Below are 27,905 nucleotides of genomic sequence, written 5' to 3'. Positions count from 1 at the left end.
CGCAAATCAGACCGGACGTGTGCCGGGAGCGGATAATACAATTAGCCCTTATCCAACGATCGCCACGTCAGCGATGTCTTTTTGATAGAGCAAGCGAAGGGGCTCGAAAAATTGATATTAAAAAATCGATTTTATTTCAAAAAGATTGAAGAATCGATTCGATTATCGATATTTTAAATCAAGAATACTTGGGCGAGTGTATCGCAGGGGACTGTCCAACAGGTGAGTGCTTAATTTCACTTTACGAGTACTATTGTCTTTATTTGTTAAAGTAGTTTTTTAATTTTTTTAGCAGTTGCGTATTTTTTTATTAAGTTTATATACTTTAGTTTTAGTGCAATGTATGTAGCATATGTTTATAATGTTTGCATCTTTATGTAGACATTTTTAAATAGTTAAGTAAGATAATTATGAAATTTTATACACATTTATTATAATTTATAACTTGATCAATTAATTACAAGCTAAATTAATTAATTAATACCTAAAAATGTAAAAATTATATTACAAATATGTGGTTTTAATAACCATTTGAAATACGGAGTCAAATTGAAACATTTTATATTGGAAACTAATTTTATCAACGTATGGAATTCCCGCACTTGGCCAGCGTGGTTGACTATGGCCTAATCACCCTTAACTTAGGGTAAGCTCCGAGCCCCTCGGTGGGGACGTATTGTGAGCTGATGATGATGATGGAATTCAGGGGTTATATTATTTACAAATGATAAGGTAACACGGAAAAAATAATTAATCTCCCAGGGGATCGACTATACGCATCAAATTCACCCTTTTGAGGGTCAGCACTCATTTTTATAAGATTGAACTACAGCACTCGGAGACTTTTAACGATAACTTTAACATTCCCATAGTAAATTACTCACTAAACTTACACTAAGTGTCTTCTTAGTTACCAAACTTAATACTTTTCTTTTGAAGGTTTTTCTTTCACCAAAGAATTCAAAAAATAGGATTAAAAAATCAATATTTGTTTTTTTTGAAAATATTTTTGAAAAGTCGTTAGTACAGAACGAACGGTATCGGGTTTTCATTTCATTTAGTTAACGTGAAAATACTGTCAGTGTCGGGCTCATAAAAACCGTTGGATAAAAAAATATGTGACATTTTATTGTATTTGATAGTATCAAATCGCAGAAAGATCAGTTTTTTGTTTTCGTTTTTCGAATAAAACTTTTAATTCATTGTTAAAGTGTTGGATTTGTTTTTTTTTGGAATTTATAGCAGCGGAGGCGAAGCTGTGATATTGAGATTAACTCGGGCGTGATAATTAAATACATGGAATCTTGTCCTCAATCAAGTACAGTTTGACAGTGGTAGAGCCCGCATTAACATCTTCGCACGAATTGGCCTGGCTCGCCCGGTGAAATACCACGACCACACAGAAGAAAGGCGTGAAGTGGAAGCAATTCCGCGTTTCGTCTGATGAGTGTGCGTCCCGGAGGCATAATTTAGTCCTCTTTCCCTTCACACCCTTTTCCTTATAAGGAAAGGGAAGTGGAAGTGGACTTTCCGGACGAGAGGATACATGGGAAGGGAAGATCTTTTCTTTCTGTGCATCCTCTCCTCCGTCGATTAAAGGTAGGCAGGCAACGCATATGCAATTACGTATGTCTATAGGCAACGGTCACTTCGCTATTTCAGCGATTTCAGGTGGCCGCTCGCTCGTTTGCCCACCTTATGATATAAAAAAATACTCCTACTACATATAGAACCCTCTTTAAAGGACCGTGCGTTTAAGATACTAAGTAAAAAAAAATGCCCTAGCGTAAAAAAATCTATAATACAAAAGTCTGCATTACAATTATCTGAAAAAGAAGACACAAAGTTGGAATAAAAAATCTTATCTTGACATTATCGATCGCAATAAACTTAAAATATAGAATTTTCTTAATATAATTGACTCATCTCGTGTCAATCTAACGCGTTGTATTCCAACGGATTATGACAACGGATTTATTTACTTAATATTCTAACAGGATGCCCTGAAAGCGCAGCTCTACATGGATAGATCTAGATGGGGTAGGAGACCTTGATAAATAAATCCCAAAATCCCCACTTCACCTCCCTTAAGTGAAAAACTTTAAACTAATCGTTAAGTATCAATTAAATTAATTAGGAACAGCTTAACTGACGTATAATCGTCCGGTGACGGCACCGACGGGTTGAAGTATGACCCGCGACGGGGCCTAAAAGTCAGTGCCGTCACCGGATCATACGTGAGTTAACCCTTTCCTAATTAATGTTACTTATATTTAAAAAAGTTTAGATGGATGGATGGAGGCGGATGGACGGCTGTATGGATTTCGTTCAAATTTGGCATAGATATAGAACATAGTCTAGAAGAACTCATAGGTTACTTATTAAGTTTTTTTTAATTCGGCGCGAATGAAGTCGCAGGCCACAGCTATTTTATTATAATATCTCGCGAAAGTTTAAACAATTTAATCGTTATGTAATCGTATGTATTAATCGTCATGATATAAAAATAATTTATTATTATTATTTATTCCGTATAAAATATGAAACCCTCGTTTATTAAAAGTAAAGTTATTTATAGAACTCGATTCTACCGAAACCTAACAAAGAATATTAAGCGAAGGTCCATTTAAATATTTGTTACGTTTTTAATTAACGTCGAAGATTGTTGACTGAATTATGAAACCTTGTATTATTATCTTATTAAACTGACTTATGGCATTTTGTCGTATTTATTAATTTTGTAAACAACAATATTATGCAATATTTATAGAATAGTCGTCTCGAAACAAACACGTTGACTTTTTGTTAAATCATAAAAAAAGATTTAAAAATAATTGCCAGTCTAAATAATAAAAAATAAAGACGTCATATCGTAAACAATAAGTTTAATTTAAAAAGAAGAGCGTTTTGATTTTAACAGTCTCAAAACGTCATACCAAAATTTTATTACATTCTCTGCAGTGGTAGCAGTCGCTTCGCTTTTTTGGCGAATTCACGTGGCCGTTAACTCGCTTTTCAACCTTATCTTATATATAAAATTCTCGTGTAACAATGTTAGTTACCATACTCCTCCGAAACGGCTTGACCGATTCTCATGAAATTTTGTGTAGGTCTGAGAATCGGCCAACATCTATTTTTAATCCCGCGCGGACGGAGTCGCGTGCGACAGCTAGTCTTATATATAAAATTCTCATGTCACAATGCTAGCTACCATACTCCTTCGAAACGGCTTCACTGATTTTTAGGAAATTTTATGTACATATCCAGTAGGTCTGAGAATCGGCTACTATCTATCTTTAATTGCGCGGACGGAGTCGCGGCCGACAGTTAGTAATGTATAAAAAACCAACAAAGTTCTTTATCCCATTTAGATTATAATTTATATTATTAAGTTATTGCTTTACCTACTTACAGTTCCATCGTAAATAACTTTTTTTTTATTGAATAATATTTTCAGTTAATGTTCAAAGTTTCCGTTTTCCATATTTTAATGGCGCAGTTGGTAAATGAAACCGGTCGTTCGTATTAAATTAAAAGGGTTCGCGGTCGTGGACTCTCGGAACTAAATGTTTGCCGACAAATAATCAACTTTACATTTTATGATATAAGTATGGAAAGTTTTTATTTATTTTATCGTTCATTGTGGCTTAATATGAGTATTATCTCTTGCTGAACCCGGCATTATAAAGTCAAAATTGGAAACAATTTGAAAAGTCTTAATGATCAAAACATTTTTTTTTTATATCATAAGGTGGCAAACGAGCGAGCGGCCACTTGAAATCGCTGAAGTAGTGAAGTTAACGTTGCCCATAGACATACGTAACTGCATATGCGTTGCCTACCTTTAATCGACGGAGGATAGGATGCACAGAAAGAAAATATCTTCCCTTTCCATGCATACTCTCATCCGGAAAGTCCACTTCCACTTTCCATCCTTTCCTTATAAGAAAAAAGGTGGGATGGGAAAAAGGACTAAATTAGGCCTCCGGGCCGCACACTCATCAGACGAAACACGGAATTGCTTCCACTTCACGCCTGTCTTCTGTGTGGTCGTGGTATTACTGTTAAATTATAAACATCATAATAAATTAAATATCAATAAGTATTATTGAACTTGATATAATTTTTATTATATTATTAATAAACAATCCCTATTTTTTGTGTTAAGAATTAATTACTAATTTCATCAACGTCTGCAAATAATCCAAAATTAACACGAACATTTTTAATAAGACATCGGCAATCCATGATCTCCAGTTAAATATATAATCTAACAGTGGGCTTCTGAAACCAAAATCTACTTTCAAAACGTATAATTACTGTTTGGTCAAAGTTAATAACAGGAATGATACGTTTTATACAGAGAGGCTCAGAAACCAAACATAATGCATTTTTCAGTTACGTATGTGTTTTATTAACACAGTTTAAAAATACTCACTGAACTAATGTCTAACAATATAAGTATTAGTGATGGTCGTTTGCAGTTCCTCGTATAAATTGTAAATGTACTCACGCGCTCGGATTACGATGCCTTTAATGAAATTGAGTCGTAATGGGATTTCAAATAGGTCATATTACAAACTGCCTCTCTCCATACTTATGTAAATACTATGAATTTATAACTATACATATGTGACTTATAAATTAATTTAGTGACACTCTGTGTATGCTTTTCAAGATCTACATATAATAAAAGTATTAAATCATTTTAAAAGTTTCTACAATGGTTATCATTATAACTTTCTGATAACAATATTAGGAAAATCTCTTTCCGTGCATCCCCTCCTCCTTCCATTTACTCTCCGTCCGTCCACAAGGTAGGCAACACATCTGCAACGGATTCTATGGGCAACGGTCCCTTCGCTATTTCAGTGATTTCAGTTGACCGCTCGCTCGTTTGTCACATTATGATTAAAAAAAAAACCCGCAATACTGAGGATGAAATAGATGAAATAGCGCCATCTATTGACTGAGATTTAAAACAAAGATTTTATGATTTTAAATTTTATATTTAACATTATAAATATTGTTATATTTAACATTTTCTTATCATTAAATATACTGGATATCATAAAAAAAGATTTAGCAATGAAAAAAAAAAAGTTGTTGCTAGTGAGATTTGAACTCGTTCTTCTCAATAATTGCACTGTTTAATCTCACACGTCCACTAACTGTCCTTTGTACCGATGAAGGACTTATTATCCCTCGTCAAAATCAATCCAATCATTAGGCCTCAGACCGTCACTATTTAATTTACTTACATCCAAATTCTCATACGTAAAAACAAAGTTATATACGAGCGAAAAATATAGCTCCCTTTTTTATTCCTTCTTCGTAATAATTGAGAGTATTATATATTTTAGTATTTTTATTTAACAAAATAAACGACTATATAATTACTCTAACAACGCTAACGGTACATTAAGGCGGTAGAAGGTTTTAGCAGCCGGTTACCTAATGGAATATCCATTATCCCAAAGGCTTAATAAGCCTCATGGATCGATGATAGCAGAGGGTAATGTATTATATACTTTTATATACTTGTTTATATAATAAATATAGTGAATATAATAAATTATTTAAATTGACTTATTCGCATTTAACTTAAACGTTATTTTCTCAACAAAATAAATTGAATATGTATATACCTATATTCAATATAATCTTACTTCTTATTAATATTATAAATGCGAATGTTTGGACAGATGGATAAACGTTAGTTTGAAGGTATCACCGGAATGGCGGCATGGTTTTTTAACAGTGGTAGAGCCCGCTTTAACATCTTCGCACGAATCGGCTTGGCTCGCCCGGTGAAATATCACGACCACACAGAAGACAGGCGTCAAGTGGAAGCAATTCCACGTTTCGTCTGAGGAGTGTGCGTCCCGGGGGCCTAATTTAGTCCTCTTTCCCTTCCTACCCTTTTTTTTTGGAAAGGATGGGAAGTGGAAGTGGACTTTCCGGATGGGAGGATGCATGGAAATGTTTTCTTTTGTATGCATCCCCTCCGTCGATTAAAGGTAGGCAACGCATATGCAATTGCGTATGTCTATGGGCAACGGTCACTTCGCTATTTCAGCGATTTCAGGTGGCCGCTTGTTCGTTTGCCACCCTATAATATAAAAAAAATAGATTTCGCTGATATTTGGTATAGATGTAGAACATAGTCTGGAAGAACTAGGATACTAATTAAGTTGGTTTTAATTCCGGGCGACACCTAGTTAAATCATATGAATAAAAGTCTTAACTAAATATAATACCTTTAACGTGACAAAACTTTTTCAAAGCTATAAAGATACTACACTGAGCTCTTATAAGTAAAATATCAAGGTGATATGAAAAATGAGATGATTACAAGAAATACAAAATAAAAAGCAAAAATAATAAGTTTCTTACGTCTCTGGTTTATAGAGTTTATAGGTTTTTTTATTTATTTTATTCAAATACCTTTATTATCTTTCATCTATATTGAATGAAAAATGTAGTTATAAAAATAAATACACCTCAACTATACATTGTTGATCATAAAAAGCGTCAGGCGTCGACTTTTCTGAAATTGAATTTCGCCGAAGTTACGTAGGCATATTCGTCGGTAACATTTAACAATCAAATGCGAACTTATAGCAGCCATTTTCGTCGGCGATACGTCCCACGCGATTCCAGCTAACATTTCCATAACGCGTGGGTTGACACGAAAATATATTCAAATATAAGATCATATTTGTTTAACGTATTACATTTATGTGTTGTTTAATAAAAACGGAATTATTTACTCACTGATATTTTCAGTATAATGGTAACCCTTTCAGTTATTACTGATAATTTTAAGGACTTAAATACAGAATTTTATTACTGCACTAAAAAGGAAAACGGTAGTTTATATACGTTCAGTCGCAGATCCAGAAACAAGAGAAACACGAAAAGTGGAAGAAATTCCACACTAATGAGTGTGCCTACCTTTTGTTGTAAGCAAGATATAGAAGGGGATGTAAATTTGGCAGAAGAGAGATCAGATTATAAAGAGGCAATATCCTCTTTCTTTTCCCTTATCTGTCGTTTCAAGGTAGGCAACGCATCTTCATATAAAAATACTTTTGAGTTCCAGTCGCTATTTTGGCCAATAGGTCATCGTTTGCTCGTTTACAATCTTATACTACATACAAAAACGAAAGGAACTATGTCATGTCGTCACCTTACGTATTACAAAGCAGAAGAAGATAAAGTATTAGAAACATGATGTTTTTGTTGCTGGCTTCTACAACTGTTAAATGATGCCTCACAGAAAAAACATGAAAAAAGTATATCATCATTATAAATATTCGATACGCTACTCTCTCCCGAAGCTGGCAACTTTGTTAAGGCCAAATAAGTGCATTATTTCAGACTTTAACAACATTATATCGCGACGCTGAGAACAAATTGCCAATTAATATCCCTATCTACATCATAATGACTCTCCATACACATTATTTCTACGTGTGTTCAAATTATATGTCCATGAATACTTTGGCAAAAAACATTTGCTTATTGTTTTTGCTCGTAAGGGGGAATTTCGTTAGTATTTTTTTATAAAGTAGTGAATGAGGCAAACGAGAACATCGGGGTGTTAATCGACGTTCATGGACATCTGCAGTATCAGAGTAACCGCTGATGCGTTGCCGGCCTTTGAGATGGTGATATGCTTGCTTCGTGAAGGACCCTTAGTCGTAGCGGTTTGCAAATATTACCGAGGACAAACCACTCCGCAACGCGGCTGTGGGAGGCTCTAAGTTTCGCGAAAACCTTACGGTTGTCGATTACCAAGTATCGAGATGGTCGATGGATGGTGTGGCTGGAATCTGCCGGTCTGTAAAATGCATGTATGTGTATAAGTTTTATAGCAAGTCCGATTCACATGTTGGCATAACAGACACATCGATATTGAGGATTTTTTTATATTAAAATATTAGCAGATTTCTTTGTAAATTTACTTTTACCATTCTAACTAAGCTCTAGGCTTGTGTTAGGATATGGTTTACGACAATAGTCGAATGGCGGGATACAAATCCCGAATTCGAAGAAATTAGAATTGAATCAATAATCATTCTTAAGTATTCCTTAGGTTAAGTATTGAAAATTTACATATTATCCCTTTAAATAAACTTAGAATAATACGTTTCGTAACATTATCTCTTATTTTCATACTCAATTGGATTTGATATTATTAAATAATACAAATATATCTGTTACCCGTTCACAGTACACCCACGCCAAACGTACCGAATGAAAAATCAATACGAACCAAGAATGTTTGAGAAACAATGAGCCGTAATTCAATTTATTTATACTCTCTTCACAAATTTAATAACCGAAAACTCATAACTTAATATACCAAAATATAAAAAGCTATTATATTTTGTATGAGAATTTTTATTTATATTTTCATATTCTCTTTGTATATTAAAATTAAATAATAAAGTATATAAAAGTATTAATCTGGGATATGTGAGAGAATTATTCTTGCTTCTTAAAAATCTTACTAATATTATAAATGCGAAAGTTTAGATGGATGGATCGATGTGTTTGTTAGAAGGTATCTCCGAACGCTTCAACGGATCTTAATAAATTTTGGCATTGATCTAGAATATAGTCTAGAAGAACACATAGGCTATTTTTTAAATCTTTTTCTTTTTAATTCGCGCGGTCGGAGTTGCGTGCGACAGTTAGCAACAAAATGTAATATGTTGATAGACATTTTTGTACACTTTAACAACCACAAGAAAAAGCTTTTATTTCTCGAGTAAGTTAGGAACAGCTAAGTAGAGCTTTCAACAAGTACGCCACTGTCTGTAAACTGAAATTTTACTACGAATTTTACAGTTTCGACACACAAATGTTTTAAAGTCCAACGAAATATTATTTAATAATGAATTTTTTTTTTAATGTTGTTAGCTATCTAGCTAGTTGGGTTGGCTAGTTACCTAACTGGGTGGGTAATTGTTGGTAGGTAGGTAACGCTAACTAATTTTTGTAAGTCGCCTAATTTTCAGTAACTTCAATGAGTATCGAAGATTCTAGAACTTGAACTAGAACTGTATTAAATTATAATTATATACCTATTTAATTCTGAAGGGTAGATTGATGTACCCTTCCCTTGTTAAATGCTTATGCTAAAAGCTTTCAAGTGAAGGGTTCTGCCTAAAAGCCTCTATTAATGAAAATAATAACACTTCTCATATAAAGGGTATCCGGTCAAAGGTAGATCAAAGTATCAAAGCGGTCAAAGGACTATCTATTTTGTGCCTGAAACTAATTTATGAAAACAATGTTTTATGTATAATCTTATTCTACTTAATAAATACTAAAATGTATGAATTTTTGGTGTGTGTACTCATTAAATTAAAGGTATGTAATGCATCTGCAATTGTAGATGTCTATTGGCAGAGATTGCTTCGCTATTTCGGCGAATTCATCTGGCCAGATGCTAGTTTGCCAACTTATAAAAAAATAGTGACTACGAAAATATTTTTATATGACAAGAAAATTTTATTCAATCTCAAATCAACTCACACGATGTAATTAAACAGAAATTAAGCTAGCTAGTCTTCGTTGTAACCTATGCTACGAGATTCGTGCTAGGGTCTACGAAAATAGTTACGCTACATGACTGCTACGGAGATTGCTACAAGCTACGCTGATAAGTTAAAAAATGAATAAATGAATGAATTAATTATTTTATTGTTATTTTTGTTTTGCAAAGTTCCAACTTTAGATTTTTTTTATTCGGACTCCCAATCCATACTTTTGTCAATTTATAGAGTGGTACTTATTTTCATAATAAATTACTGACGTTCTAAAATAAACTTTGACAAAAGCTTTTTGCATATTAATGTCATCTTTTAGCCATTATTAAAATCCACGATGAATTTTACTAAGTAAAAAAAAAAAGTTTTCTGAAAACGTCACTCGTTATTGAAGTGTTGGAGGACATAAACCCCACCCTACCCCCTGAAGGCACTAGACACAAGGGTCTATTTTTAGAAAAGACTTCGTTACTTTGAGTACTCCCTTTTCAACAAATATCACAGTCGAATGAAGTTAAGCCAACGATATTTTATTGTAAGACTAGCTGTCGCCCGCGACACCGTCCGCGCGGAATTAAAAAAAATATTGGTAGCGTAATGTTATATAGCCTAAAGCCTTCCTCTATAAAGGGACTTCTTCTTTTTCTAGCTTTACAGCCCTTTGTGAGCCTTGACTTGGCCTATAAAGGGACTAGCCAACAAAAAAAATATTTTTGAAATCGGACCAGTAGTTTATGGCATTAACCCGTTTAAACAAACAAACTCTTCCGCTTTATAATATTAGTATAGATTGAATATTTGTTAGTTCCGAATAGTCCAAAAAACTATTTACTAAACAGATTATATTTCTTAGCATATTAACGTAACTTTGGTTATATTTTTAATGTCTAGTAATTTACCATTGTTGATGATGGAGCGTGTTGCTAATCTAAATAAAAGTCGTATTACACTATTTGTAACTCAAGAACGGTTAGACCTATTTTTAATGATTTTTAAGTGTTAAAATATGATATTCATTAAAAAAACAAATATCGCGCGGTCGGAGTTACGGCAAAGAGTTAGTCTTGAATAAAACTACTTGTTATATTTTATGTTACATTATGGGATTGTTAATCTGAATCGTAGTAATATTATAAATGCGAATGTTTGGATGGATGGATCTCTAGAACGGCTGAACGGATCTCAATACAATTTCGCACACATATAGAATATAGTCTGGAAGAATACATAGGCTCCTAATTCTTTTTTTAATTCCTCTCGGACAGAGCCACGGGCGACCACTAGTTATTAATAAATTCTAAATTATTAAACCAATATATAATACATAATAAATTTTTAAAATTAAAATAATTTAGTTACAAAATAATTTATATTTAACTGGAAACAATAAATCGTTCACGAAAGGTTTTATCGGAACGCGTGGGTAGTCATAAATCCATGCCTTTGTTAACAATATTAACAGCCTTTTACCACGTAGTGTTTCATCGCGCGACTGTCATTACGTAGCAGTCCGGCTGTGCTTGAAATCATTTTTTCTATTGAGGGAATAATTTTTAAAATCGGTTCGATGTTATACTTACATTTAGTTTCTATGAAGAGAAAGGTAGTCATGTGTCTTAGTCCCTTTTCAGATACTTTTTACATATCTCCTGAACTATATGTCATGTCGCAATATGGGACAAAGTATTATTTCTATTCCTTAAAACATATATATTCTTATTAATATTATAAATACAAACGTTTACGGCACGACTCAAACTGATTTCTAGAGGAACACATAAGGTACTTATAAAGTTTTTTTTAATTCCGCGCAGACGGATTCGCGGGCGACAGCTAGTCGGAAATGTCCAGGTATAATGTATGTTCAGGAAATATACAAGTCATATTGTGACATCCCATATAATAGGTAACTCTGTAGAACATAACTTTGTGATATGTCGAACAAGTGGTGACAATGATAGCTATATACAATGTAGAGTATACGATATTACATAATATACGTTATATAATCCAGATTTCTATGACGTGAAGTTATTTTAAATATTAATAATACAATATTTAATACATTATTTAATCAAACGAGATGAGTTTCCAGATGAGAGGATGCATGGAAAGGGAAAATATTTTCTTTCTGTGTATCTCCTCCGTCGATTAAAGGTAGGCAACGCATGTGTAATTGCGTATGTCTGTGGGCAACGGTCACTTCGCTATTTCAGCGATTTCAGGTGGCCGCTCGCTCGTTTGCCACCTTATGATATATTTAGAAAAAGAAAAACTATGCAGCCCAATTAATACAGTATCACTTTTAGTTTTAGAGAGAGAAAAGAAATGTGCGCAAAAGAGATAGAGAGCGAGAAACTTTAATACATTTTATAGATATTTGCTTGGAATGTTAAAAATCTTATTTAAGACTGATTTCTTCCTTTATTTTGGTTACTTTTAAATTAAAAAGTATTAGGGATAAGCCAAGGTATTTCTAAGGACAATTATGTGACGAATTCAGAACATTTGTATAAATTAAAGGCAGCCAAGACCTCAGCGGATTATTAAATTTTTGCTCAGTAATGTCTACAAATATTTCAACGCCCACACAAAGTTCTTGACTGAAATTGTTCTTTCATCAAAATTTATGTTAACCGTTGTAACCTTGTTTTTGATCTATAAAGTTTTTATTTGATGTGGTTTGTAATAAATATTTTAATATTATAAAATATTGAAACTGTATAGTCAAAGTATTAAATGGAACTTTCAAACTTCACGAAACCACGACAATATAAACTCAGTTTTGTCAATAAAAAAAACAGTAGAAACAGAATATCTATTTATACTAATATGATAAAACGAAAGAGTTTGTTTGTTTAAACGCGTTAATCTCAGGAACTACTGGTCCGATTTGAAAAATTATTTTTTTGTTGCATAGTCCATTTATAGAGGAAGATTTTAGGCTATATTACTTTACGCTGCGACTAATAGTTTTTTTTTTAATTAACGCGCGGACTCAGTCGCGGACGACAGTCAATAATAAATCCTTAAAATGGTAATGTTTTAGAAGAAAAGTCTCACTTTACTCAGTTGCCTGTTGCATAAATGGAATGCACAGAATGTGACGCAATACAATCTTCAAGTCTATCTCAAGCTGAACCTATACCTTCTTTACTTATGTTGTTAGCAAATACTAAAGAAACTATATGTGCTTACGTCAAAAATAAAAGTATTTTTACTTAGTAGTCAATTCAATTCTGTAATTGTATCAAAGAATTTAAGGCTCTATTACCATTTGGTTTTATGTGATTATATTAAAGCTATTATGACATTCTTTTAAATTATTTTTACTGTAACATTAATACTTAAAAGCAATTAATTATAATTAAAGACAGATCTTTAAATAAAAAATGGCAAGGATTGATTTTAATGATTCGTGTTTGAATCACGTAGTGTTGTTCCAAGTTGATTGCTTCCTCCGTCTACCGGCGCCTTAATTACTTGTTAATAGAATTGCTGAGGGAGTTGCGAACTCGGAACAAGGTGGATAAAGTTTACGTCTAAGCTTATTGCATAAGTGTTTTAGAACACTTTGAGTACACTTTCGAGGCCATTAACGCTTCTGAGCTGAGTTTTATACAATTATTTCTGACAGATTCTTAATTAAAAATGTAATTATACTAATAGTGAGTTAGTTTGAGTGTTGGATATCTACATTAAGGATCTACCTTAATGGCAGGACGTCTCAGAGTGGAGTAGTTTGTAATTTAAAAATATAAGATGTCCTACTGAGTATCTCCATAATATAAGCTCAGTGAAAAAACCGAATCGAATGACACCTACTATCAGTCAATCCGTTCAATCTCGGGAACATAACGGAAATTACATAACCCTTTTTGAACATCACTACTATATAAAAATCTTATATATAAAATGCTCGTGTCACAATGTTAGTTACCATACTTCTCGCGACTTGACTGATTATAAGAAAATTTTATATGCATATACAGTAGGTCTAGGAATCGGCTACTATCTATGTTTTAACCCGGCGCGAACGGAGTCGCGGGCGACAGCTAGTATAGCATAATAATCTAACTCTAACTAATATTATAAATGCGAACGTTTGGATGAATGTTTATTAGAAGGTATCTCCAGAATGGCTGCATGAATATCGCTGAAATTTCGCATAGATGCAGAAAATTGTCTGAAGAACACATAGGCTACTAATATTTTTTTTAATTCCGTACGAACGGAGTCACGGGCGACAGCTAGTATATGTAGTAATGATGTTAGGAAACGTATTTTCATTGAGTAGATCTGTTCCAAGCTCACATTGTCCCACTTAGTCGGTCAGCGTGTTATAATTTCGGTCAAGTTATAAATAGCGTTGGCGAAATGCCAGATATTTGGTTTAACAAACGACTACAATAATCTGATATGAAATTCAATCTACCCACCGATTTGAGATTGGTATAAACTACGAATTTAGTTCAAGTGTTTTTAAAAATAAATATTATAAATATACTAGAACTTTTCTAAAAATTATTCCTAGCTAGATCGATTTATCGGTCCCGAAACCCCTTATATACTAAATTTTATGAAAATCGTTGGAGCCGATTCCGAGATTCCAATTTTATATTTTATATAAGAATTGCTCATTTAAAGATATAAGATTAGTAAGAGTAAGAGAGACTTACGGCTGAGAAAGAAGAAGAAGAAGAAGAGTAAGATTTATTTTCCTTATAACTTAGATTTAATACAACAATTTATTTAGTTTTACTTAATTTTAAACTATTTAGTTATTTATCAAAGCAAATATAAAACGAGTTTATAAAATGAGTTACATACTCTATATTTCTACGTTAGGAGCAACATTTTTCCTTCATATTTCTTTTATAAGATATGAGATAAAGAATAATATATATTTTCCAGTGTACTGTTGCGTAAAGGAATCCATATATCATTTGTCTAGGTCTGGCGTTCATTTAAAATGCATGTATACTAGCTTTTGCCAGGAATTTTGTACGCGCGGAATTGGAAAAAGAACTTACTAACCAACGCGTTATTTCAAGCTCTATCTCTATGTAATTTAATTCAGATCCTTTGGGCCGTTTTGGAATTAACTAACAAATATCCATCCATAAATCTAAACTTTCGCTTTTATAATATAGCTTACTAATCTTACTATTTACTATTTTACTCGGTCGGTCGGTAGAGCGTCGGTGGCTCAGGGGTTTAAGCACTTGAATTGCAAGCTGCAGGTCCTGGGTTCGAATCCCGCCATGTACCAATATGTTTTTAGATTATAACATATGTACATTTATCCGAAGTTCATACGGTGAAGGAAAACATCGTGATGCAACCTGCACATATCTGAGAAGAAATTCAAAGATATGTGTGAAGTCAACCAACCCGCACTGGGCCAGCGTGGTAGACTATGGCCTAGTCACTCGTAATATATATAATAGAGTATATATAATAGGGTAGGCTCCGAGCCCCTCAGTGGGGAGTGAGCTGATGATATATACTATCTTACTAAAATTATAAATGCGAATGTTTAGATGGATGGATGGATGTTTGTTTAAAGGTATGTCTAAAACAGCTGAACGGATTTCAACAGTTAATTAATAGCCTATGTGTTCTTCCAGACTATGTTCTATATGTTTACCAAATTTCATAGAGATCTGTTCAGCTGTTTTGGAGATACTTTCAAACAAACATCCATCCATCCATCTAAACATTCGCATAATATTGTATTATAATAATATAGAAAGAAGTAAGGTTTAATTTACTTTGAAACTGTTCGCATTTTAATACTACGTTAGAATTGTTGTATTCACAGCAGGTAAAAGTAAACCTAAACGTTTCTAAGTTATTAAGCTTTCATCACGTAACTCGCGCGTGTGTAAATTGTTGCGAGGAGAGACGTTAAGAGGATTTCAAGTTACAACTTAACGAAAGCTTGTGTAATTTACTAAAACAAATTACTTTAAACGAATTCTGCCTTTAATAAATTAACTTGAGATATTTGTTTGTTAATTTTATTTATTTTATCGATATTACACAAAACATATGTAGATTTATAAAATTAATTTTAGATTCAGTACATCCTTAAACAATGACAAGCCCGCGACTCCGTCCGTGCACAATTATAAAACTTAATGAGTAGCCTATGTGTTCTCCAAGGCTATATTCTACGACTGTGCCAAATTTCATCAAAATCCGTTGACCCGTTACAGAGATACCTTATAACAAACATCTAAACTTTCTCATTTATATTATTAGTAAGAAGTAAGATTGCAAGTAATATCTGGTAGGATTTCGTATTTTTTTTAATTCATCTTTATAATAGTAAAAATCATTATAAACCCTGCCTATACCATTAATTATGAGCGCTTCTTAATAGAAATTTATGGTATACACACACCTATTTCTTCGTACCTAAAATTATTTAACTCCGAATTCCATTTAACATCCAACCACAAACATACTCGAATATCCAAAATATCTCGAGGCAAAGTTTAATCTGCAATTAATCTGATAGTACTGAGAATATGCGGGTTTATTGTTCTGGAATTAATTCATACATAAAGCTTATGATGGATTTATAGCTTAAGCGAGAAGCTGTTTGAATTTATCAATCAAGCAACAATAGCTTTAGGCCCGATATTCTCCGAGTGCTAGCTTAGCTTAGCTTCAAACTATTGTTGGTAATCAGCATTTATGTCCGCATTCAATTAAAGTCGGTGCCGATTACATAAATGTGCATCCATGTGTGCCGGCACTATACTGTACATAGAGAAACAGGGCGGAATAAGTTTAATTTAAATAGCTTATTAATTATGTAATTCGCAATACTTTTATAAAAAGATACTTAAATATATCTTCATCCAAATCTACACTTATTTCAGCCTATCTTGTAAACTTGTTTTAAAAGAGTGACTGGATCAAAATAACCATTTGACATGTAATAACTGCGTATATTTTACTAATATTATAAACAGAAAAGATTTGCATTGAATAGGTATCGAAACTATAGAACTGATTTGAAAATTTCTTTCACTGTTGATAAGCTACACTATCCTTAGGCGTTATAGCTTATATTTTTAGATAGGCTAGATTTTGTTTAATTTCGCGCGGATGAATTCGCGGGCGACAGTTAGTAATAAATAAACAGGATCACAAGAAATACTTTTACTAATACATCATCATCATCAGCTCACTATACGTCCCCACCGAGGGGCTCGGAGCCTACCCTAAGTTAAGGGTGATTAGGCCATAGGCAACCACGCTGACCAAGTGCTGGTTGGTTGACTTCACACATATCTTTGAATTTCTTCTCACATATGTGCAGTTTGCATTACGATGTTTTCGTTCACCGTAAGAACGTCGGATCAATGTACATATGTAAATCAGAAATCGAAAAACACATTGATACATGGCGGGGATTCGAACCCAGGACTTGCAGGTTGCAAGTCAAGTGCTTGACCCATGAGCCACTGACGCTCTTATATCGACTAATACATATAGGTACACTATTCAATACCTAGATCCGAAGTGGTTTCTTACAATGTAAACCTAAAAATAGCCAACCTTAATTTCACGCTTGCCGTGGCTGGACGTGAGTCTGCCCCGACTACATTTACAGCGGTTCAATGAACTTCGATTAAATATCAAACTAGATTTATTATTATTTCTCTTTCGTAGACTATTTAATCAAAACTTTACTTATTTTTAAGATTAAAAAAAATAATATTTGTCATGTTTATATCATCAGCTCACTATAGGTCCTCAGTGAAAGACTCGGAGCCTATCCCAAAGTTAAGGGTGACTAGGGCCTTAGTCAACCTCGTTAAACCAGAGCGAATTAGTATTGTTATGTGTTTAAGATTATAAATCTTACAATTAAATTATTCAAACTTTCTTGAGACATTATACTAAACTGATATATAAACACGGCTAAACACTCACGTATATACGTCCGGTGGCGGCACCGACTAGTTTCGACCCCATCGGGGGCCCTTCATCAGGATGAGTGGTACTGGTATTATTTCGCGGATGCGGCCCGTCGCTCACTGCGCGCCTGCGCTCTTAGGTCTACTAGTCGGTGCCGCCACCGGACGTATATACGTGAGTGTTTAGCCGTGTTTATATATCAAATCTTACAATGTTATTTCTTAATATAAACTTATTCCACGAATTTTTGAGTTATAATTGGATTTTCCAACAAATATTCTAAAATCGATATTTACGGATTATGTGCTTCGGATAAAGGTGAAAATACCTAGCTTAGATTCGCAACATATTTAAGACCATTAGTATATAACGACTGAATTATAATTAAGTCAAAAGGAAAGGAATTTAGTTGTCTAACATATGTTTCAACCCTTACCGTTGGGGCAGTAAACTTCTATAATCGTAAATGTTGGGAAGCCGCACTTAATGTCCTGTATTACACAGTTTCAGGATATAAAATTTACTGTAGAATATGTAATGAAGTTGTTATACTAACCGTAGGTTTCCGAGAACGAAATCTATATATAAAACATATAGTCATCCCTGTAATTTTTGACAAAGTAGAGGTAACAATATGTTTAATCGGGGATTTTCGTCTCAGAACGCCACGGCTAAGTAACGGTTAACAATGTAAATTATATTTTTTCGTCTTTCTGAAATTGGTGTTGTTTTTTCTTGGAATTTCGACACATCCTACGAAAAGAGTTACATCTTAAGATATCTGTAGAAATGTAACTTTTTTCGCCGGATGGATCGATTGCCAGACCATGCTATTGGTCGCTTCCGACTTCGTACGCCTTAACTTTAAAAAAGACGCTATGACGTACTTTATTTTTTCTCTTGTCTCTTAATTAATAAAGTAAAATTTATGTATAATTTTGACATCCTACAGTCTAAATAACTTCAAGATTTTTAAAATGTGATTAGCATTGTTCCAGTATAGTAAAGTGGGATTCGTATGGATTTTTATTCTAGTTTTTTTTTTGTTCATTTCTCTTCTAAAGATAAAGCGTATTGCTTGTAGTATATCAATAAAAATACGCGATGCGAATAAAATCAACAAAGTCAGATTCAGTTGTGGCCGAACGTTCGTAGCGTACCGGACGAAATTTGTTGACATGGGCCGCTAGCTTCAATCCTTCACGCCCTTTTCAGATCGATTCTATTCAGTTGTAAATATCCGCACAGAAAACATTTCAGACAATTTTATATAGACGAAATAGTGTCATCTAAGTTGCATTATTACGCAAATTGCAATAGTGTATAGAAAATCAAATGGATTTCTTTTAATTGGCAAATATAATAGGTAAGTTTTTTACCTAATAATCCTGCTGTATTTTCAATAATCTTTGAGAAAGAGTTCTTGTATCATTTCGAAGATTAGGAAAACGTAACTAATAAACTACTAAATTATTTATGAACGTCGCCATTACATCTTACTAATATTATAAATAGCACACCTTACTAATATGATAGCAAAGAGTTTCGACCAACATCTCAAGAAGCTCTCGCTAAACAGTTGGATTAAGGACCCTGCATACAAAAGGCTCTGATACAAAAGGCAGTTATCCTAGAAACCGCACGCATCGTGAAAAGGTTCCTGTCTCTGCAGCCCTGACCACTGATTGTTTGAGTCATGGGACTCCGCAGCTGTGGTGCTCTATTTTTACTATAACATATTTTGTTTTTTTTTTATTTTTTTTTTATGAAATGTAATATATTAAGAATAGGGTTAATAAATGAATAAGTATTATAAATACAAATGTTTATAAGGATGGATGTTTGTTTGAAAGTATCTCCAAAATGGATCAACGGATCTCAATGAAAATTGACATAGAAATGGAACATTGTCGGGAACAACACATAGTATATGTGCTGTTTCTTTTTATACCACCCGGACACAGTTGCGGGCGACAGCTAGTGTATTTATAAAACGGTCTGATTTCTAGTAAATTTTAATTATGTTTAATTTCATTTGTTGTCAGGATGTGGTCAGTGTGGCGTGCGTGGTGCGTGTTGGCGCTGCTAGGTGGGGTGCTATCGCAGAGGATCGACCAAGACGCGGTACTGTCGCCGCGTCCCCGCGCCCGAGATCGCGATATTACTAAGCCAGATGAACCGACTTGCGATCAACTGAAAGCTATGTGGAGGTATGTAACGATTCCGCTACCGACACATTTCTACATAAAAATTATCTCACCACTCATTGAAAATAAAAAAATTACAATATGCACAGGTGACCTAATTTTAGTCCTCTTTCCCGTCCCACCCTTTTTTATAAGGAAAGAATGGGAAGCGGAATTGGACTTTTCGGATGAAAGGATGCATGGGAAAGGAAAATATTTTCTTTCTGTGCATCCTCTTCTCCGTCGATTAAAGGTAGGCAACGCATATGAAATTACGTATGTCTATGGGCAACGGTCGCTTCGCTATTTCAACGATTTCAAGTGGCCGCGGGTGTCTCTTGTGTGACTGACAAGAGAATAAATATGTTTAAACTCTCTTAAAGAATTTAACGATGGTTTCTGAAACCAAAATCTCTGTATAAAACATATCGGCATCCCTTTCATTATTATTAACAAAACAGAGATAACAATATGTTTTAAATGGGGATTTTGATCTCGAAAAACCAAGTTCAGTCTAAACTTATAGACCGATTTAAATGTGTATAAAGTGTCGATAAAATATCATAGTTATTATGTTTCAAAATGAAATAAATTGGACATAAAAAGCTATAGTATCCAAGAACATTATCTCAGTTAAAAACAAAAAAAAACTGGAAGGTTTTTTCCTTTGTTACATGTCATTGCTTTCCTTCAATTATTTGTGAGCTTTCATTAAGTTATTAAGAAGACTGTCATTAAGTCTTATCGTTCGTGACAGGCTGACATAATAGCTATTGTGTTGAACCCAACATGAAAAAGGAATATTTTTTTTCATCTTTCATTTACGGCAAAAGACAAGAAGCTAATACAATGTTTATCGTACTGAAACAAAATCTCTATATAAAACATGTTATCTCTGGGCTCTGTAATAGCCTGAAGTAACAGTCTGAGGCTCTTGAAAGAGCCTCCTAGTTTAGTAAGATTTAAACGAGGTTGAGACTGAGACTGAGCGCCTTCTACGTCCGGTTACCTCAAGCTCGATGAAGCTGTAAATGCCTCTTGTCGTCTCTCTCTGTCTGTGAATAATTAGAGGGATGACGATATCTTTTATACAGGGGACGATATATTTTGGTCTCAGAAACCAAAGATTAGTGTGTTAAGATTTGAATCAGTTCAAAATAAGGAGATTTTTTAAAACTTTATTTTTTTGAATAAATATGAATTTCGTAGTAATATTTGAAAATTAAATGTATATAATTACATGACACATTCATAAAAATCAACATAAGCTATTCTTTAAACATGTACACTTATTGCCAGAAAAAGCGGTAACACGTGTATTTTGTACTCTAAAACAAACTCAATTTACATAATGTCCTCGTCATGCTCTTAACCGCTTTATTTCGTTAAACGATCGAACAATATGCATAAAATTATAATAATTATCAAACATTTAACCAACTACAATAGTATTTTAAAATGTACATTGTTTTCGTAGCTTTTTAATTAAAACTGGATAAATTAAGTACATTTTTTAGACATTATTAGTTAGAATCCTTTGGCGCGAATGGCGCGCTTTCGTTACCAAGTCAAGTGTCAGTTTGATTAGTCAGGGGACATAAACTTTGATATTTTAATAAGGCTAGCGTTGCGCCAGTACACCGGCACAGTGTCGGATTTTCTTCCAAACAATTTTGACTCGAAAATATTGTATATGATTATTTTTTTTAATAAAGAAAATCAAAACTTGTCTCGTAACTTAAATTCTAATATTTATATAAATAAATTGTACGATTAATATCACTTAAAAGACTACATACATGGTAAAACATAAACAGATTAGAAATTAATTAATCAAAAAACTAAACTAAGATTAAATAGACTACACTTCAAGCCGCATCAAATCCTGGAATAATTTCAATGCCACCTTTATATTTATAAACTTTTTTTCACGCAGGTTTTCAAAGAGACAGGCGCGAGCGCCGGAGATAATGAACGAGGTTAGCACCTACAGAGATCCGCTGATGTACAACGAGTGGCCAGTGTACACCGCCATGCCCAGAGCTGCGCCTAGGTGAGTCGAGTTCGAGTTGGAAACGAAACAATAGTTGGGGATCTCATATTCGAATGAGAATCACAGTTGCATATTGTATATTTTCTGGCATGACGTGAACAATAAGTGCTAACTCGATGAAGAGAAATTATAATAAGTTTTGTTAGACCCAAATTGACTGTAAAAATGATAATTTCGTTAGAAAATTCTGTAAATTTTACTAAATAATAAATGGGAATATTTAGAAGGATGGATGATGAAGGTGGTTCCAAAACGGCTGCTTACATCCCGATGAAATTTGGCATAGATGTAGAACATAGCCTGGAAGAACACATAGGCAACTAATTACGTTTGTTTTAATTCTGCGGACGGAGTCGCGGGCAACAGCTCGCAACATTCTAAATCATTAAAAACTATACATAATAAAATGTATTACAAAGCCATGAAATAATAACAAAAATACGAATCATTGAAAAAAAACTCCTTTTTTATAATGTCTTAATTTCCTTTTGACATTCGACTACCTATTCTATTCATTTGGTAAAATATTCATTTCTTACAAATCAACGTTCACTTTGTCTTATTTCGTTAAAAGATTTCATTCATTTGGTGTAGCGGCACATAGCTATAGGCGAAGTATTTCGTAGGCGTGAATACAACGCGCCTAACAATAGCCACATTGTTGCAATGCAAAGAGTATTAAAATCAGAGTCCTTCGTAAAGCATTTCCCGACTGTATATAAAATTAGAACGCTTTGTTATAGTATTTATATAGAACTTTATTCTTTTTCATAAAACTTGTAAAGATTCCTGATCTTTTCTTAGTTCTACAATCTAAGGTAAATCACGACAAATGCTATACATAAAACGCAATCTTATTAATATTATAAATGCGAGTGTTTCGATGGATGTTTGTTTGAAAGAATCTTCGGGACGGCTGAACAAATCTCGCTAAAATTTGGCATAGATATAGAACATAGAACACAGAAGAAGAAGAATAGAACATAGTCTGGAAGAACACATAGGCTGCTAATTAAGTTTTTGTTTAAATTCCGCGCTGACGGTATCGTGGGCGACAGCTAGGATATAACTAATTTGCTTCTATTGGAAATAGATTTATTGAATCAAAGTTCGAATAGTTAGGGTAATATTCTTGTATGCGTCTCTTCCTCCGTAGATTAAAGGTAGGCAACGTATTTGCTATTGCGGATGTCTATGGGCATCTAGCGTTTCGGCATTTCGGCAAATTCATGTGGCCTTTTGCTTCTTTGCCACTTTGCAAAATAGAAAACAGTTCTAGTCTAGTCTACAGTCTAGTTTCTAAATCTATGGTTAATAAGGCACATTGTGAGTAGTTTTTAATTCGCTGCATTTGTTATAGGTTCAGATACCAGTATCAGGCGATGCCGCGAGAGGCTTACGGCCGAGTTGTCACCAAAGCCCCACCGAATGTTGTGCGCACACCTGATTATGATGAGGTAAAATACAACTATTTTAGCATAAATTTCTCATAGTTTACAAACTATATTCTATAGTAATACCACATCTGAATTTATTAAAACTTTGATCGTAATAAAGTTCGTAAATTTATGAATGAAAATGAATTTTGTGAAAGGTAACTTTATATGTTTGTTCCAGATGTTCGGAATGTTGAACGTGCCCCATTCCTCGGGCAAGATCCTGCGCTACCCCGGCCCCTCTCGTCCCCGCGGACAGCCTTCATTCATGGTGCCTCCGCAACGAGACCGGTAATGACATCGATTGATTTAAAAAAAAGTTATTGCCGGATTAGCCAGTCCAAAAAAGACTACTATCGAATGATATCAGATCGTACTTTATTTTGTATCTCCTTTTCTGACAACAGCCTAAAGATTTCATATATTACATAGTAATATAAATGTAATTTAGAATAATATTAGTAAATATCTCTTAGATTTGAGGCGCTGAAGAAACTGATCAGACAGGAACACGTCCGGGAGCTGCAGAGGAAATATGAAACTGAACAAAAGCAAGAGATCAAGGACCTTACTTCTGGCCGTGGGTAAGTAACATGTAAACTGTCATATCTAGTATAATACCCAGCGTCATAATGTGACTTAACACGTTAGCTGCCAAAATGATTTTTCGAAAAACGAAAAAAAATGACCCGCTGTTTATGAGCTTTATGGGGCCTTGCGGATCACACTGTATACAACAATTCGATTAAAAACCGTTCGACAAGCCACAGCGAGGAGTCTAGTGGAAGTATGGCTTGTCTGATACATAGTCCGACACGGCCTGATTGAAACATCAGCTTGTCGGACATATAGTCCGACATGGCAGCTAACGTATTAACTCTTAAATCATAAAATACAGATAGGGTTAAATAGCATTTATTTTTTATATGAATCTTCTTCAAATAAAAAAGTATTTACATAAATAAATTTTTCTTAACTTATGTAGCGATTTTTGACAGATTATTAAAAATAAATTTTATTAAAAACGAACTGTTTTTAGGGTTCCGTACCTCGAAAGGAAAAAATGGATGCCTTATTGGATCACTTTGTTGTCCGTCTGTCTATCAAGACCCATTTTTTCTTGGATTGGACTTGATAATAAGACCGTATAATTCCTACATTTATGTATTTTAGTTAATTATATTTCTAATAAATTTAAATTAAAAGTTGTTGGCAACTTTCACAATAAGGACGATGAAGGACTTCTTTCAAATAATAAAAATTAATGTCACGAACACGATAAAATTATATTAAAAAAAATTATAAATGTAAGGGCGTGCTTGGGGACCAGACGGCCTACTTAATTTTTTACATAAAATCTATTTATAAACGACATTAAGGTCAAAGTATAATAGTACAATATTCCTTATAAATAAAATTATGTAAGGTTTCATGCTTTTAAAAATAGTTAATTTAATTAATTAATTACGAACATGTAAATAATAATTCTATTATTTAAGATTCATCTTTGAAAATGGCAACTTTCAACAAAATAATAGTTTAAAATTATAAAACATTTTTAAAATATACTTATTACCTTTTTTATATCATAAAATGGCAAACGAGTGAGCGGCCACCTGAAATCGTTGAAATAGTGAAGTGACCGTTGCCCATAGACATACGCAATTGCATATGCGTTGCCTACCTTTAATAGACGGAGGAAAGGATGCACAGAAAGAAAATATTTTCCCTTTCCATGCATCCTCTCATCCGGTAAGTCCACTTCCACTTCCTATCCTCTCCTTATTAGAGAAAAAGAATGGGAAGAAATTTGGCATGGATGTAGAACAAGAACACATAGGCTACTAAATAATATTTTTTTTATTCCGTGCGGACAGAGTCGTAGGCGACAGCTAGTATTTTATGCAGAGATTTTAGTCTCAGAAACCAACAATAAGAGAGGTATTTTCTACACCATTTCTTAGGTTATTTTTCCATCAATCGTTTACAATCGAGTGAATTTGAAGTAGCTTACCGGAATAACAAATTGAATAAGTATTCGGCGTATGATCGATCGATTGTACGCTAAATGTTCATTCTTGACAACTATTTATATGAAACGAAAAAATAACAAATTAGAGTACACATTAAGGAAGAGTCGACGACTTCTAGTATGTATTAGACTTGTAACCTAACTTATCGTGGGTTTCTGAAAACAAAACCACCGCTTAAAACAATATGTTTTTATAAAGAGATTTAAGTCTCAGAAACTCATGGTTAAAGAACAAATAATGAAGTACGGAGATTCGTAAAAGTTAACAAATCATATAAATATAGTTATCTCTGTTTATCCAAAGGAAATGAGTGCGATGACAATATATTTTTTACAATATTTTGATAGTGGAATCCCGTGGTTACATAAGACTTAAAGAATTACTGAGAAATTGGAAATCAAATCGACTAAATACGCATATTGGGTACAACAGAAGTAGCCGTGTGAAGTTTTTCCGTGCTTAGAATTCTTCTGTTGTTTTAACAATTAGGTGTTCATATTCTGTTTTGTTTTAGAAATGATGACTACGTTTATGGAAGCTACGGAGAGACCGAGCCCCGAGGCCTGCAGCCTCTGCAGGACTATACCCCGGACGAGAACGGCGGTCGCCATTCCAAGTATGTCACGTATTACTAAGAATTTTGTGTGTGGCTTAGGGATATTAGTACCTTCTTTCAAAGCATGATAAACCGCAAATTATAATGTTTCACATTCATACATCTTGGCACTAATGCTACTGTACTCATAATAGTCCCCTGCCTCACCACATATTCCCCCACCTCCAATATTTAATTTTTTATAACAACCATATTGAGTTCCTTATAAAATGGAAGGTGACGAGTAATTTCTGACGACGAAGAGTATTTTTTTTATTTCAAATTTATGATATGAGTTTGTTAGTGTGGTTCACTGTTAAACTTACTTTTTTATTCCAGGAAACCTCCAATGGGTAGTCGTCAGGTGTCGCAGTTCTCTCGCTACTCCGACGTAATGCTGCCCCCAGTGCGTCGCACCTTTTACCACCCCTATTTCGACTACCCCACTCCCGAGTTCATCCCCTACGTCTACTGAACTCTGCTCGCGCCCGTTAACCGAAACGACTACGCTCTAGACACTTCTAGAAAATTCCGAGGGACAACCTCATAAATGTACAATTCAGCAGGCTTTAATTCTTATCAGTATGAAATGGCCATATCGGAAGCATATCCTTATTAAGCTTTCGCTTCGTAAACGATCCTCTTTAATCCTTGCGAGCTTCTGAGCGTTGACAATATTTTTTATATTTACATAACCTAGCTGAGGTTTTCTCTAGTTATGCGATCTTTTTAATCCCTTTATAAACAATCGCATTGTATTTTTATAGATTTAAGATTTAGAATCAAAGTTGTTTGTAATCCAATGCATTAGGCTGCGGACGTGTAATCTTAGTGTGGATCTTCCGTAAAGGACAATAAAATTAAATATGACAATATTATCAATTTATCGTCAATTTCTATGACGTTAACGAATTCGACAATAATTATATTTGAATTTGAATAACCTTTTATTAACGTAGTATTTATAAATTGATGTCTAATAAACATATTTATCTTTTATCTATATATATATATACGTCTTTTAACTCGGTCGTGTAGGATTTTCTGAGAAAAAAAAATGAATTTTAACAAAATATCCGGAGCTTTTTGCTCTTTATTATATTTTAAGTATCCTAACGTTGAAGAGTAGAATAATAATCCAGAAAATACATAAATAGATCCATAAATGACAATAAATTTTTTAATATTTAATTTTGTTAATTTTACAAAAATATTATTTATAAATAGTATTTAAAAAGTTGATAATAATTTGTAATATTTTTACCACAAATTAATTTTAAGAAAATCATTTTAAGAAAATACGATCTCTTATTTTTATAATACATTTTATTAAATAGCATTTATTAAGTTACTTAAATTTATTTATTATTAAATGTATACAAATAATTAACTCTGATAATTTTCTGTTAACTTTACATCTAATAGTGGTTTTAATACATATATTAAATAGAAAATAATCGTTGTGATTAGTAGCTAAGTATGATTGTATGTAACAAAAGCCCACAGGACGGCTACTCAAATTATGGGTATTAATTGATCTTTGCGAAATAAATGCTTTAAATATGTTTAAAAATAATTCCATAAATGTATAGATATCTCAAAGTATGTTTATTCAAATATTATTGGACTTAGATATAAGAGTAGCGATCGAGATGGTGAGGCATTTGGTATTAACGGATTTCATGTAACATTGGATTCTTTTAATATATTGACAAATTATCAAATAAAATAATGTCTAAATACCAAAATGTCTAAATATACAAACGGCAAAATATCCAAATGGCAAAATATCCAAATGGCAAAATATCCAATTGGCAAAATATCCAATTGGCAAAATGTTACATTGTCAATGGTTATCCGGATGTCTCGAATGGCGCGGTCGCTAACGGCGATTGAAGGCTGTATTTACGGAGTTGTTAACTATTTATGTATTAGGTATATAACTGTATCTAAACGTCTATCTACTTATAAGTATCGACGTGTGCCGTCGGCATAACCTCACAGACTATAAAATTTGGCTTTAAAATTATATAACACATGTATAACGGCTTTAAGCAAGTCAATAACTCCATTTAAATTTCTATTTATTACGTATGTGGGC

General features: G+C 33.5%; 1 protein-coding gene across 1 annotated transcript; it reads left to right on the top strand.

The window, feature by feature from the left end:
- LOC106123107 (uncharacterized) lies at positions 1 to 26,716 on the top strand. The gene is made up of 8 exons (XM_013319241.1): positions 1 to 222; positions 19,547 to 19,711; positions 21,624 to 21,740; positions 23,101 to 23,197; positions 23,358 to 23,467; positions 23,653 to 23,760; positions 25,724 to 25,825; positions 26,144 to 26,716. The coding sequence occupies exons 2-8, from the start codon at positions 19,548 to 19,550 to the stop codon at positions 26,277 to 26,279; spliced, it is 834 nt and encodes a 277-aa protein (XP_013174695.1). The 5' UTR covers positions 1 to 222; position 19,547; the 3' UTR covers positions 26,280 to 26,716.
- Positions 26,717 to 27,905: the final 1,189 nt, after the last annotated feature.

Source organism: Papilio xuthus, unplaced genomic scaffold, assembly GCF_000836235.2.
Source record: "Papilio xuthus unplaced genomic scaffold, Pxut_1.1 DF826159.1, whole genome shotgun sequence".
In the NCBI taxonomy this organism is placed as follows: domain Eukaryota; kingdom Metazoa; phylum Arthropoda; class Insecta; order Lepidoptera; family Papilionidae; genus Papilio; species Papilio xuthus.
Note: the sequence above shows the minus strand (reverse complement) of the source record. Positions and strands in the feature narration are given on the sequence as shown.

Bases quoted from the DNA above. Each gene is read 5' to 3' on its own strand.
- LOC106123107 (XM_013319241.1), top strand. From the start codon at position 19,548: ATGTGGTCAGTGTGGCGTGCGTGGTGCGTGTTGGCGCTGCTAGGTGGG. The intron at 19,712-21,623 runs GTATGTAACGAT...TTTTTCACGCAG, and splicing joins CAACTGAAAGCTATGTGGAG to GTTTTCAAAGAGACAGGCGC. The intron at 21,741-23,100 runs GTGAGTCGAGTT...CATTTGTTATAG, and splicing joins ATGCCCAGAGCTGCGCCTAG to GTTCAGATACCAGTATCAGG.